The sequence below is a fragment of the Lampris incognitus genome, chromosome 19 (assembly GCF_029633865.1).
Source record: "Lampris incognitus isolate fLamInc1 chromosome 19, fLamInc1.hap2, whole genome shotgun sequence".
Lineage (NCBI taxonomy): Eukaryota > Metazoa > Chordata > Actinopteri > Lampriformes > Lampridae > Lampris > Lampris incognitus.
In genome coordinates, this window is record NC_079229.1 from 34,403,833 (window position 1) to 34,418,757 (window position 14,925).

At 44.5% G+C, this 14,925-nt stretch overlaps 1 protein-coding gene across 1 annotated transcript in view; it reads right to left on the reverse strand.

Annotated features, from left to right (window-relative positions):
* Positions 1-229: 229 nt before the first annotated feature.
* ntng1a (netrin g1a) overlaps positions 230-14,925 on the reverse strand; it is a 160,186-nt gene continuing 145,490 nt past the window's right edge. The window contains exons 6-8 of the mRNA XM_056299254.1: positions 13,844-14,011; positions 10,303-10,437; positions 230-486 (exon numbers count right to left, since the gene is read on the reverse strand). Coding sequence (XP_056155229.1) covers positions 230-486; positions 10,303-10,437; positions 13,844-14,011 — 560 coding nt within the window. The remainder of the gene's footprint in view (positions 487-10,302; positions 10,438-13,843; positions 14,012-14,925) is intronic.

The window sequence follows — 14,925 nt, forward strand, 5'->3', positions numbered from 1 at the left end:
AACTGAAAAGTTTTCACACTCATTCGCCTGGCACATTCCCTTATCGTCGTGTGTGTCCCAACGACTCGCTGGCGGACAAGCTCTGTAATGGTCCAGAAAAGCTCATGGTTGTTCTGGTTTAATGACTGATTATTGGGAGAGGGGCTTGGGGGGTGGGGTTTGGGGGGGGGGGCATTTGGCGACGGTGTACGCTCCGTCGAACCACAGTGCGTGTCCAGTCAGGGGTCTCTCAGAGCGCGGCGGACCGGTGCGAGGCCTCCCTCAGCAGCCACGAGGCCGTCAGGAGCAGCAGCAGCCGGTGGACGGGTGGAGACGAGAGCGGGGCTTGGCTCGAATCGGTGCCACCGCCGCAGCCGCCCAGGTCCGACTCGCAGCGGCGTTTCTCACACAGCAGGCCGGTGTAGGCCGGAGGGCACTGGCAGCGGAGGTTGTTGACACACACGCCGCCATTTTGACAGCGCAGGAGCTCGTTGTCGCACACCCGGGCTGTGGTTTGGGGCGAGAGGAGGACAGAGCAGAAAAGTGACAATCAAAATAGCAAAACAAGACGCTCATCTTCATCTGAGCTGAGATAACAGCCCTTCAGCATACCACAGCTACAGCATTTAACTTAGATATGACTTTATGCAACGCTGCAGGTGTGCCTGCAGAGCATGTATATTAAATAATCTTTCATTCAGCTTTTACACTTCATCATTCGCCAACCAGCTTGCTGTGCATGCACCGTCCCCAAGTCAGTCAACATCTAAAGGCTGAACCCGGGTTAGTTGTAATGTGGAATTTGTAAGGAAGAAGGTTGTTGTCTTTATTCACACCATAGAGCTTAACGAGGGTTTTTGTGTAAACCGCCGTTCAACGCTTCATTATGATGATTCAGAGGAATAAAACATTAGAAATATTTTGCATTTTCATAGAGTACAAATATTTCATATTTCATGGCGTTCAGATATCCCCCCCCATGTTTGTCTCTTTTTGTCTATATATTCAATTTCATGTCCTTCTGTAATAATATATTGCGCTACAGAACATCACACCTGACATTTAAATATGTCGGACATTAATATATTAAAGGTTCGCTTCAGAGCTCAGCAACATCCACCGAACCTTACAGCTCACGGCAAGGTGAAGAGTCTGATAAAAGATGAAGATATAAGTACTCAGTGATACATAAACACGACTAATACCAGCTAAAACGTCTCTTCACAGCCGAGTCCCCTGCTGCTGTTTGATTCCTGGCAAACCGCCGCAACGAACCCCTTTACATCTGCACCCACGCGTTCCCTCTCCGCTGCCCTCGAGTTCCCCTCCCGCAGTTTTGATTACTTTAATTGCCCCAAATGGAGGAAATCCAACTTGGAAGAAAGCTCCAGAAGAACCCCTCATTTGAGAAATTACTGCTAAAGAATTCAACAGTTTCCTCAAGGCCTGCGAGGCTTCCCCCTTGCAACGCAACCTGCTGCAGACAAACTGTGATTGGGAGGTAAACTGGTGTACATTTAGAGGCAGAATGCCGAGGCCACCCCACTCCCAACGGAGACAAGCTGTCAAACACGCTGGAGGCAAACAAACCAGCGCCACACAAACTAATAAACTAATGGAGACAAATAAACAGTGTGGAAACAGCCACCACCTCTGCTGCTCAGGCCTCCTTTTTCTGCCGTTTCTGGGAGGGAAAAGCAATGCCGAGCAATTTCTCAGCTCAACGGGACATGAATATCACAACGACAACTATCAAGCCTCGCTCCGATACCTAGGGCTGGAGGGGCGCCGACTCCCGAGAAGAACCAAATGGGACTTTGACGAGAAGCTTGTTAAGAAGCATCGACTCGGCGACTCTCATTTCTGGAGAAAAGGCGAGAAGCTGATCGGTTGAATCCTCTACCCGCCATGACACAACTTTACCAATTCAAAACTAGAGCCGAGCGCCATATTTCATCCCTAGCCACGCCTCCATGTCGAGTTACACACCCGCTTTGGGTTGTTTTGTGGATTTCCCCCCTTTTCTCCCCCAATTGTATCTAGCTAACTACCCCACTCTTCCGAGCCGCCCCGGTCGCTGCTCCACCCCCTCTGCTGATCCGGGGAGGGCTGCAGACTACCACATGCCTCCTCCCATACATGTGGAGTCACCAGCCGCTTCTTTTCACCTGACAGTGAGGAGTTTCACCAGGGGGACGTAACGCGTGGGAGGATCACGCTATTCCTCCAGTTCCCCCTCCCCCCCGAACACGTGCCCCAACTGACCAGAGGAGGCGCTAGTGCAGCGACCAGGACACATACCCACATCCGGCTTCCCACCCGCAGACACAGCGTGGAGGGCCTCTAGTGTCTGTAGGGACGCCCAACCAAGCCAGAGGTAAAACAGGGATTCGAACCGGCGATCCCCGTGTTGGTAGGCAACGGAATAGACCGCCACACCAGCCGGACGCCCTACATATCAGTTAGATGACAAATCCAGCCGCTCATTTGAAATCCAGACTTGGTCATCCATAAAGTGTAACCCTTCCTGTTCGCTTGGCTTTGTTTTTCATGACAGCGTGACGGGTGGATTTGGGAACAGGGAAGATCTTCTCCATGATGACACTGAGGAACAGTCAAGAGTAGTCATGAAACACCTATTCGCCCTCAGATATGACCACAGCGTACTCGTAGACGCTTTTAATTAGACGCTGACCTTTCATCTCTCACCAAAGGACGTGTTTGCTCTCCGAGGAATATTGCCCACTGCTAACGTCTCAAAGGACGATATGCAGAGATAACAATACCTTTACATTTTGTGTTCCATAATAATAAATAACAATACCTAACAAACACTGTGCTTATAGATAATCAATTTACATGCATGCCCTTTCAGAGAAAAAACAATACGGCTCCTTTCCTTCACAGACAAATGAAGTGTTGGCATTTAACGATTCCAGTAGAGCAGCTAGGGCCCAAATGTCACGCAAGGATACTGACGGCATGGTAGGTATTTCTTTACCAGTAATATTTCCATATATATTATTTATAATAATACCAAACATTTGCATTCTAAACCTTTTTTAATTAGTATCCTCATAATTGTGAAGTAATGTTATACATTCTTGAAACTCGTGGCACTATTTAGAAATTGCCATCTCCATAAAAAAAAAAAAAAAAAAAAACTCCATTTCAGTGTGTTCGCTAATCAATAATTATGTTTGAGGGCATCATCATATATGGTCATATAACATATTGCCTGACGGCCTGGAAAATGTTTTACTGCAGGTTATGGCTTCATTAACTCAGTATCTTAAACTCAACAGACATGAACACAAACAAACACCCATTAATTTAAATAGACAATTAAGCAGTGGTAAATGTAAAAGCAGTTATGGACATTACTATAAAAGTCCACTGCCTGGGATCTACAATAATACATTGCTGTGCTAAGACCGGCTGTGCATTTTAATATTCTAGAACATTACGACCAGGGACATGCAGAGGAGGTTAGAGGGGCAGGGGCCAAATTCATATAAGGTGATTTTTGCAAATAATTAAATAAATATATGCCTGGAATGGCTACTTTGGCGACCCTGTTAAAGGGACATTAAAATGTATGTATTTAAAACAGAAGTCTACGATCAAAATTATGGCGTTAATGTTTAAGTCCATTAGCCTGTATGCCTACAAGAAGACCCCGGTCAACATGTGTGAGCTTAATGATCAAGATGTAAGAAAACGTTTATTTTCTTGAGAGAGAGAGAGAGACAGAGAGAGAGAGAGAGAGAGAGAGAGACAGAGAGAGAGAGAGAGAGAGAGAGCTCTAACGTTAGCTATTAGCTAACTAGCTATCAAGACAAGGTTTCTTCCTCTTCTGAGGTTTCTTCTCGTTTTTTTCCCCTGTTAAAAAGGATTTTTAAGGAGTTGTTCCTTGTCCGATGTGAGGGTCAGGTCAGGGCAGGTTGTTGTGCTGCTGTAAAGCCCCTTGAGGCAAATTTGTCATTTGTAATACTGGGCTATACATATAAAACTGACTTGACTTGACAATAAGACAACATTAAAACTGCTGTGGTGCGATGGGACCATTCCTTTAAGCTCAGTGGATGGGACACAAGAACGTGACAATATTCCACTGATTCCCACATTACTAGCTAAAGGTATCAACGCTAACGAGAGCTAGTTGGCACAGTTTGAGCTGCTCAATAGTTCAGCATAGATAGACCCTACTTGCAAAATAGTGTCAAGCAATTTCTTTAGCGGATCAATATCAATATGAAATAAAAATGAATATATTTATACGTTGTTTGGCCATATACCTGATGTCTGCCGTTCAACAACATGTCTGGCCAAACTCATAACCGGTTCCACATTCTAGATCTAGTCTTTAGTCTGGGTCCGAGACTGTCACCTGTGGAAATCATTGACATGTTTGTATCTGACCACCAATGCATTGCTTTTAACTGAGAACCCTTACAGGTTGCTTCTGTCTTCTCCCGCTCTAAGCACACTCGTTTCTTTAATGAGCATAGTGCCTCTAAATTCTGTGCACTGTTTAATTCCCATGGCAATGTGTTTCCGGACTTCCCCTACACCAATAATTTGGTTAATTCTTTTAATTCTCTGTGTTCCTCAACCCTGGATGTCATAGCTCCTTTGAAGACTAGATCTAACTCAAAGACTAGAAAACGGCCCTGATTAAATGATAGTATTTGAAGCTGTAAAAGGAAATGCAGAAAAGCAGAACGTAGATGGAAGAAACCAGGTCTCCAGGTCGACTTTGTGCCTATGAAAGAGTTATTACTCCTTTATAATAGGATGGTGAAAGATGCAAGAACTTGCTACTCTTCTGGACTTATTTCTGCCCATCAGCACAACCCCAGATTTCTATTTAAGATTGTCAATCAGTTAGTAAACCCAGCCTCTCCTTGTGCCTCTGCTGAATGTGAAAAGTTTTATCGCACTTTGTTGGAAGGTGGAGTCAGTAAGGCTTAGTATTACCCCCAATCCTACCTTTTTCGATATTGACCACCTGCACCTGGATACTTTGAGCTATTTTTCTCCTATTATTCTGCCCGAACTTCTAGAAATCATGTCTCATATGAGAATATCCTCCAGCCCTCTTGACATAATTCCAAGTAAGCTTTTATTTGAAGTAATTGAATATGTATTGGGCCCCATTTGCTTTATTTTGGACAGCTCGCTATCTACTGGTTGTGTCCCAGATTACAGTAACACTGCTTGTGTTCAACCAGTCCTAAAGAAACCTGGGCTTGATCCTACCCTCCTAGATAATTATTGTTTGATTTCTAAACTACCTTTTATTTCTAAGATTCTTGAAAAAAATGTTTCTAAGCAGTTTCTCACTGCTGTGGAAAACAATAGTGTCTTTGAAAAGTTTCAATCAGGTTTCTGTCAATATCACAGTGCTGAGACAGCCCTTCTCAAAGTAACTAACGACCTTTTAACAAATGCTGACGCAGGCATGTGCTTGATTCTTGTGTTCCTTGACTTAAGAGCAGTCTTCGACACAAGTGACCATGGCATTCTTTTAGATTGACCGAGACACTGGGTGGGCATATCTGGTGCTGCATTAGACTGGTTCTCATCATATTCGTCAAATAGGAAATTTTGTGTGTCTGTTAACAACTTCATGTCATCATTTTCTCATATCAAGTATGGTGTGCCTCAAGGGTCAATTCAAGGACCAATTTTGTTCTCCCTATTTATGCTTCCCTTTGGTGATGTCATCTGTAGAAACGCTATTTCATTTCATTGTTATGCAGATGACACAGTTGTGCCTCCCTGTCAAGCCCAGTGACCTCAGTATGCTGAGTTCTCTACAGGATTGTCTGATTGATATAAAAAACTGGATGTTGATACATTTTCTCCAGCTCAATTCTAATAAAACAGAAATCATTGTTATTGGGCCTTTTCTCTTAATCAAAAAACTTTGAAATGACTACAGACAGTACAGAGCTCAGCTCCAGGCTTTTAATCAGAACTGAGAGGCATGACCACGTCACACCTGTTTTAGCTCCATGTTTGTTTTAGGACTGATTTTAAGATCTCGTTAATTACCTTTAAGGCTCTTCATGATCTGGTTCCAGCCCATATTTTAGATCTTTTAATCCCTTATGAATTTTTGCATAGTTTGAGATCCTAGGGCCGAGGTCTTCTGTCACTTCTTGAGTCCAGGCTGATAACTAAAGGGGACATAGCCTTTGCCGTCATAGCGTTTGCCGTTAAAATGCACTTTTATAGGAAAGCATATCCCAATTTTACCTGAGCTGCCTGCTTATTTGTTTTAATTTCAAGTTTATTATTTTCAATTTTGTGTTTTGCTCCCTTCCATCCATCCATTCCTTTGTGTTTTACAATGTGTTTATTTTTATGGCTTTTAAGTCATTTTCATCTCTTGTATTTTAAATGTGTTATGTTTTTATTGGAAAGCACTTTGTAACTATGTTTTGAAAGGTGCTTTATGAATAAAGTTCACTATTATTATTATTATAAAGTAAATCATCACGCTGACTGTTGAGTGCCTATGCATGCGTATGCGTGCGTTTTTTCGCCATGGAAAGGTTCAGTGCCCACAGTGCTCACCGGTACAATGGGAAACCAGGAGGGAGAGAGAGTAGAGAGCATCGCCCGGGAGCACCAATCTCCTGACCCGTTTTTATATATATATATATATCCCCCCTTCCACCTTTTTTCTCCCCAATTGTACTTGGGCGATTACACCACTCTTCTGAGCGATCCCGGTTGCTGCTCCACCCCCTCTGCCGATCCGGGGAGGACTGCAAACTACCACATGACTCCTCCAATGCATGTGGAGTCACCAGCCTCTTCTTTTCACCTGACAGTGAGGAGTTTCGCCAGGGGGACGTAGCGCGTGGGAGGATAGCGCTATTCCCCCCAGTTCCCTCTTCCCCCGAACAGGTGCCCCGACCAACCAGAGGAGGCGCTAGTGCAGTGACCAGGACACATACCCACATCTGGCTTCCCACCCACAGACACGGCCAATTGTGTCTGTAGGGACGCCTGACCAAGCCGGAGGTAACACGGGGATTCGAACCGACGATCCCCACGTTGGCAGGCAACGGAACAGACTGCTACGCTACCTGGACGCCCCCGACCTGATATTTTGATTCAATCAATATCTTGAGCGGCATAGCTCAGGAGGTAGAGCGGGTCATCTAGTAATCAGAAGTTCGCTGGTTCGATCCCCAGTTCCTCCAGAGATTGTGCCGAAGTGTCCTTGAGCAAGATACTGAACCCCTAACTACTCCTGATGAGCTGGTTGGTGCCTTGCATGGCATGGCAGCCTCCACCATCAGTGTATGAATGTGTGCGTGAATGTGATGCATACATTGTAAAGCGCGTTGAGTGGTCGGCAGACTAGAGAAGCGCCGTATAAATGCAGTCCATTTACCAATAGCTGTTAGGCAGAGCAGGCTGTGCACAAACAGGAATTTATTTATTTATAATAAAAAAAAAACAGGGAGACGGCACTTTCTCTCTAGGAGGCCAAACGGCAGGTGCTCAAGCCCCCTTTGAGGTCTATGTGCCTAGTTACGACCAATTAGCATCAGTGAACCGTGATGCTGGCGCTGCAACATCTGAAAGTGGGTTCACATTGAGGCAGTTATGGGTCGGGCCATCAAAAACAACAGTACTAGTACTGACGCCCCGCTGCAGTCAGCCGTGAAAGATGAAACACAAAGAGGTTTTTGTCGAAATGAAATTCGGAAATTTGACTTGGCAGCAACAAAAAAGCCACTGAATGATCACATCACTGATTTATTTTTTGTTTTTTAGAATAGAAAATAATAGGGGGGGATGCATGTATCAAAATTAAGTGTTAATAACTGACGTGACTATGAACAGCGAGTTCAGTAAATGGCTGATGGCCATGTTGAATAGCTGATAGTTCTAACCAAACACCGCCGGCTTAATTCCTCTCAAAGAGCTGAGGCTCAGGCCACAATCCTGGGTGGGATGGACGGACTGCGGTCAGTAAGACTGAGGTTATCGCAACACTTTAAAGGGACGAGTCAATGCTGAGGGCACAGAACAGTCTAGAGACACTCTTCTCCACCCACTCCACCCTGCCTGCACTCTCTTCTTCACCTCTCTTCTGCACTCCCCGTTACTTTGGACAGTTGACCCCAAGTATTTAAACACCTCCACCTTCGTCACCTCCACTCCTTGCATCCTCACCATTCCGCTGTCCTCCCTCTCATTCACACATAGGTATTCGGTCTTGCTCCTACTGACTTTAATTCCTCTTCTCTCCAGTACATACCTCCACCTCTCCAGGCTCTCCTCAACCTGCACCCTACTCTCGCTACACATCACAATGTCATCTGCAAACATCATCGTCCACAGAGACTCCTGCCTGATCTCGCCCGTCAACCTGTCCATCACCATTTCACACATGTAACTGCACATTATAATAGTATTATATATTACACTATTCTATATAATGTGGTACTTTTCTCATACATTCCTTTTACCAGTCATCAGCTTCATCTATTCTACTTGTGTTACCAGGTTGTTTCTGCATAACGAATGCCTTGTAGCTTAAAAGGACACCTTTGTCAGTGAGGCTGGAGATGCAGAGACGAGGCCCATCCTCTGCTATTTTGTTTGTCTTCATTAAGGACGTTTGAAATAGTTTAATCATTGCTTTAATGCTACATCTCTATCTCAGCACGGATATTCTGTATTTTAAACCGCAGCGCTGTGTGTGGGGGGGTGGGGGGGGCTTTAGATTTGTTGTCTAATGTCTTTTCAGGGAAATTGTCTCAGAACTGCGGTCAGGTTGACACGTTGCTGCAATTCTGTGACAACTCAAACCAGGTTTAAACCCAGCTCCAGGCATGTCGACCCAGAACGTCTGAGAAAATAAAGACTCGTTTGAAGAACAACTTCCTCTCGTACTTCTGCAGCTGCCACCTGATCCATCCTGCTCCCCTTTACACGTGTTTACTCTCGCTCTCAGGGAAGCAGCTGATCAGAAAGGATGCCCGGCGTCCCATCACTTTCACTTTGCCTTGCAGTTGAAGCTAAAAGGCTTATCGGCCACTGCTGGCCGACTTTCACGCACCGTCGACGTCGCTGTAACGTTGTGATGGATCCTAAAAAGGCATTTATCATAACCTGACACAGGTGGGATGATACGCTTTCATACCTGCCTTTTACGTGCACGTGCACAAGCGACAGCTGCAGAGAATAACAGCACGGGTCCACAGTGGAGACAATGAATACATTAGTCTTAAAAAATCGTGCATTTTAATGAGCATCCATCTGTGTCACAAACAACTAAAACAAAATGCATATATTACTTCTATTCCGGTGTATTTCAATGAATATCCATCTGACTTTTAAGTCCGCCACCTTTACCCATTGTAGAGCTAAGGTCAAAAGGAGAATCACATATACATAAATAAAGGGATTAATTCCTACCCCGGGCCCCAGACTTCTGAAAGGAAAATGTGGCTCAAGCTAATGCCTGAGTTGGGTTAAAGACATTATCGCATGCAAAATACCCCCCCTCCCCCATTCAGTTGATTGTAACTAAGGTGGTCTTCTTATTCATCTTTAAACGGGCCTGACCGTCAAGAATTTTTTGCAAACAAAATGGCGGAAAACATTCTAGCATCCTGCTGCAAACCTGCAAGCCGCGTGTGGAAAAATGGCAGCATAAAACGCTACTGAGCTACACTGTGCTGCTGCAAGCCAGATAAAGATGATGGCAATTCAAACAGACCATCGGCAGCCGCCACCATCAAGCAGTCAATATTGACTCAGCTGTTGCGCTCTTTGTCCGGTGACGCGGCCGGATAACGGAGTCCCGGATAATCGGCGCGCATGCTGCCGTGCCATTCCCTTCCCCTTATCTGACTTAAGTAGGGCAACTGAAAGTCGGCATTAAACGGTAGACATTTTAAAAGCGCTTGTTATCGTTGCAGGGGTTAAATGCATGTTCAGTTAGTCCAACAAATGGCTCAGTCTTGGGTGAGAGAATTTAACAGGTTAGGATCTGTGTTTTTTTCCCCAAGGTAACCAGAACAGACAAGCACACGAGCAGCTCATGCTTGCATAGCCAGGCTCATTATGACAGAGAGAGAGAGAGAGAGAGAGAGAGAGAGAGAGAGAGAGAGAGAGAGAGAGAGAGAGAGAGAGAGAGAGAGAGAGAGAGAGAGAGAGAGAGAGAGAGAGAGAGAGGTAGAGAGAGAGGGAGGTAGAGAAAGACAGAGCAGAGGAGGAGGAGGAGGAGGAGGAGGAGGAGGAGGAAGGGGCTGGGAGCCGCACAGGGAGGGTTGTGGTTCTACTTACATTTGCAGCCATTGTCCCACAAATATCCAGGGAGACACTCGTGACACTTGGGCCCTGCAGTGCCCTCCTTACATTTACAAAATCCTGTGCCATTACAGCGAACACTGACTGAGCCAAAGGGATTACAATTACAGTCTGAAAAAACAAGACACACACATACACACACATGCTAGAAAAAAGGGCGGCGCTTTGTCTTCTTAGCACACTTGTAGAATTTTTTTTTTTTTACACACACAACGTCCCGAAGGTCCGCTACTGTAAAAACCACTTGGTTATCATTTAACTGGCAAAAACACTCGCATTCATGTTAAGCTCATACAGGAGAAATGCTACCATTTCAATTGTGATGGAGACAAAATGAGGAGAAAGATAAGTTGATGCTCGATGTGCAAATTACATCCTAGACACACAGTGTGAATAGTTGATCCACTCATCGTGTCCCCTTGAACTGCTTTGCACATACATAACATGCACTGAGCAAATAAGCAAAGCCTCATCTGTTGCTTTTTAATCTAAGATGGCCATAATAATCATGTCACTGCACATGCTTTTCTAACATTTGGTTCATTCATAGAAACAGAGAAAGAGAGGGGAAAACAGAAAAGGAAAAGACAGGAAATCATGGAAAGATGAAACGGGGAGGAATGTGCAGGGGATGAGGGCATGAGACAAAGACAAAGACTGGAGTGGGAATGGTTCAAAAAGGGTTTTTTTGAAGTGTGACAAAACAGGACAGGACATTGAAATGGGCATTGTCGTAGTATTCTCTTCTCGGTCTCCGGTTGTTCGGTCAGCCAGAGAGTTAGCGTTAGCTAAACAGACTCTCCTGCTAAGAATACACAAATACTCTGTTACACTTCACCGCAAGAAAACAGACACACTTATCGAGGAATTTTACTACTATTTTAAGTCTCGTTGTGCTTATTTGAACACATTATTGGCCAAATGTTCTGACCCCATTGACATATTTTTGCTTGTTTCAAGAAAGTGTACAATTTTCATGCTGAATGAACAGGAGCCGTTTCACGCTAAAAAGTAAAGATTTTCTTAAATTGAATCTCGCGTTTTAAGATTTGTTTTCCTGTTTTGTGAAACTTCCTCATACCACGTCTTGATGCATGCTCAATAATCCGGGTAAGAAAATCAAAGAAGGTCGAATTACTTCATCTGGATACAATGTTTACACATCTGGATACAACGTTTATATATCTGGATACAATGTTTGTACAGCGTTTCATCCGGATAAACATTGTATCCAGATGAACTGATTCAACCTTTGATTTCCTCATAACAGGTGCTATAGTCAAGTAAAGCCTCTTGAAACCAGCAATAGTATCTCTCCGTGGGATAAGAAAATCTTACCAGCAACATCTAGAAATAAGTATTAGGACACTTAAAACAGGATAAAATACTTCTGCAGTGCTCTGAAAGGATATTTAAAAAGACAGAACAAGCCATCTAGTGTTGAAATACTGAAATACGGTTCTCAGCCATAAGTTTAACGGAAACACAAACTGAAAAATTATAATAAAGAAACAATTTCTGGCAAATGAACCTTTCAAAGTCTCTAGTGTCCTTCGCTCGCCCAGAAAACCTTGCAGTTTGACTCGCCTGCTTGCTCGTCAGAGGACGTCCTGTTTTGACCGACCTGACATCACCGGGCACTTCCTGTTGTGGCGACGGTGGCTGCACCCAAATGACACCAGGGGGGTGGGGGGTGACGGCAAGTGACAAACAGGGGAGGGGGATGTTGGTAAAGGAGAGAAAGGGTGATGGCAAGTTTGGCAAGAGGTAACGGCCGGGTGACTAATGTCTTGTGACGGGTTTCAGCTGCTGCTCCTGAGGCCCTTCCGGTGACATCTGCACCAGGATGGCACCTTTGAGTGCTGGTGTGACTTCTCTCTAACGTTTCTTTTCACAACTTCTCGGTGTTTGGTAGATGCTCCCTGCAGCCTCCAATGCACCCACTACTCAGCACACCGCACTGTGGGTATTCTCTGCTCCCTAACTAGACTAAAAGACCCAACCGGGGGTGGGGGGTGGGGGGGCTGCTGCCTCAGGTCCTGCTGGAATAACAGAACTTCACAGTTTTGTATGGACGAAAAACAGATGACTGGTGCAAAGATGTGCACTGCAAAAATGGAGTTTACCAAGGGATTTTATCTCGTTTTAAGTCTCATAATGCATATTTCAAGACATTGCTAGTCAAATGTTCGTACTCCTATACCACACATACTTACTTGATTCAAGAAAGCAAACTTGTTTCATGACAACAGGATGTTTCAAGACATTTCCCCTAAAAAAGAAAGGCAATCATATCAGTCTTATTTATTTTCATATTTCGTTTCCCGTTTGGTGAAAATTTCTTGTAATCGTGGAACAAGTGCACTTTCTTGAAACCAGCAACATCATCTGTCAGTGGGATAAGAACATCTTACTAGCAAATATCTTGAAGCAAACATTATAAGATTTAAAATGAGATAAAAGGAAAAGCTTGCGATTTTGCAGTGTACAGATGCCCATAGTTACACTGCAGAAACGGTATCTGAGCAAGTCTGACGGTCTTAAACCAGACAGAAATGTCTCGTCAGAAACGACTATAATGATTCAAGATTCATCCTGAGTTTAAGTTATTTAAAAGAGCATTTTAGAAGTAAACAAGTAAAGTTTTTTTTTTATTGAGAACTGCTTTAAGTGGGTTTTAACAGATAACTGCATAATTATACTTAAGTTATGTTTCAGACTTGATCGAAAATCTTAAAATGAATGCGATTTAACTGGTTTCAAGATTTCTGGTCCTTCAGGAAAATAAGCGGTTTATTCTTGTTTCAAGAAACCAAGTTCAGATATCTTATAACACTAGCATATTTCCTACTTGAATAAGCTAAATTTTGCCTCAATTTTGACGCAGCATTTTTGCAGTGTATCTACTGGCAAATGAGTTCAGTCCTTCTCTCCTATACCTAAAGTTGTTTTCTACAAAAAAATAAAATAATAATCATGTTTGGTCGTCCTTGTTCTTTAGAAACACAAGCTAGCTAGCACATATATAGACAGTCTGGGACATCTAGAGCTACCAGCTGTAACACGCTACAGAAACCAGAAATTATTTTGCAAAATATTCAAACTGTGCGAGAGAGAGGGATAACTAAATAAACTGGCAGCAATTTCACTTTGAACGAAAAAAGTTAAAGGCTGACTAAAGCCTTTCACCGGGATGCTGACAAGTGACGTCATCATTCAGACAAAAAAAAGTCTGTCGAATGGACGAGTCTGGGAGAAAAAGAAGCAAAGTAGAAAGAAGAAGTGGAGAACAGTGAAAGATGGAGGCAGGGGGGAACAGACGGTGAAGGGGTGATGATGGATGAAAGGTGAAGGATTCTCTGGTGAGGAGTCCAAAAGGGTGTTGAAGGTCAAGCAAAGATGGCATGTGTGTGTGTGTGTGTGTGTGTGTGTGTGTGTGTGTGTGCATATGTGTGTGTGCACAAAAAGCAGGGTGCTAGTGACAAGTGAAAGGGGTCCCGGATGGGGGGGAACTGACCTATGCACACATTCTCATCGTCCAGCTCTGCCGAGGTATTGCGGTAGTAGCCCAGTTTACACAGCTGACAGTGTTGGCCCCTAGTGTTGTGCTTACAGCTCACGCAAATGACGGTGTTTAGCAGCTCGATGTAGCTGCATCGGTTGGAGTGGCCGAAGCATTCGCAGTCTTGCAGAGGAGAAAGTCAGCAGGAAAGGAAGAAGAGGAGGAGAGAGAGAGAGAGAGAGGAATGATAGAGAGAGAGCGAGAGAGAGAGAGGGGGAGAGAGGGAGAGGGAGAGAGACGCGACGGGTTGTGTTGGGGTTGCTGCTGTGTGTGCTGCGGCGGCGGTGTTAGCAGGACTTGGCAGCGAGGCACCATGACATGCGAGGTTGCGAACGGAGGGATGAATTTGAGGCTGCGCTGAGTCTTTGCAGAAGAAGAGATGGAAGATGTTGGGGAGGAATAGGAGGATGAAGGGGTGAAGAATATTGACGACTAGTCCGGTCAAAACCGCCACTCGGGTAAGACATCACATATTGAGGAAGAAAAGCAAAAGTAAAATGATGTTATTAGGAGCCAAAAAGACCACATCACTGCAAACACACCACGGCAGACAGTTGGACAGCAACAGCAAAAACAGGGACGATGTCATGTTAGGACCACAGGGTGGAAGTCACACCAAACCACGGCTGAGATGGGGGGTTTTTTCCCCAAAATTGGGGGAGTTTAATGGAGTCACGTGGAAGCTGCTGTGTAGAAGTCAGAGAGAGAGAATGAGATGGATGTTCATAGCACTGCTGTACCCTGCAGCCCTCGGTCGTGAAGTGGTTTACAAAGTCTGAATCGCACAAAGACTCCCACGTGTTCAAAAGCAACAGATGGAAAACCCACAAGGGTGCCAATGCAGAAGGGGAGAGTAAGGTGAGGTGCGACCCTACCCGATGTGCTGTGTAATGTTGTGCCATCGAGAAAAGTTCGTCATGAGAAACCGAAAAGTTAAAACCAGACACACCACTATCGTATGAAATGCTGCACATGACCTACTTCCTGAACCCAGAAGTCGCTATCCCCCACTGACGATACACTACAGCATCAAGGTG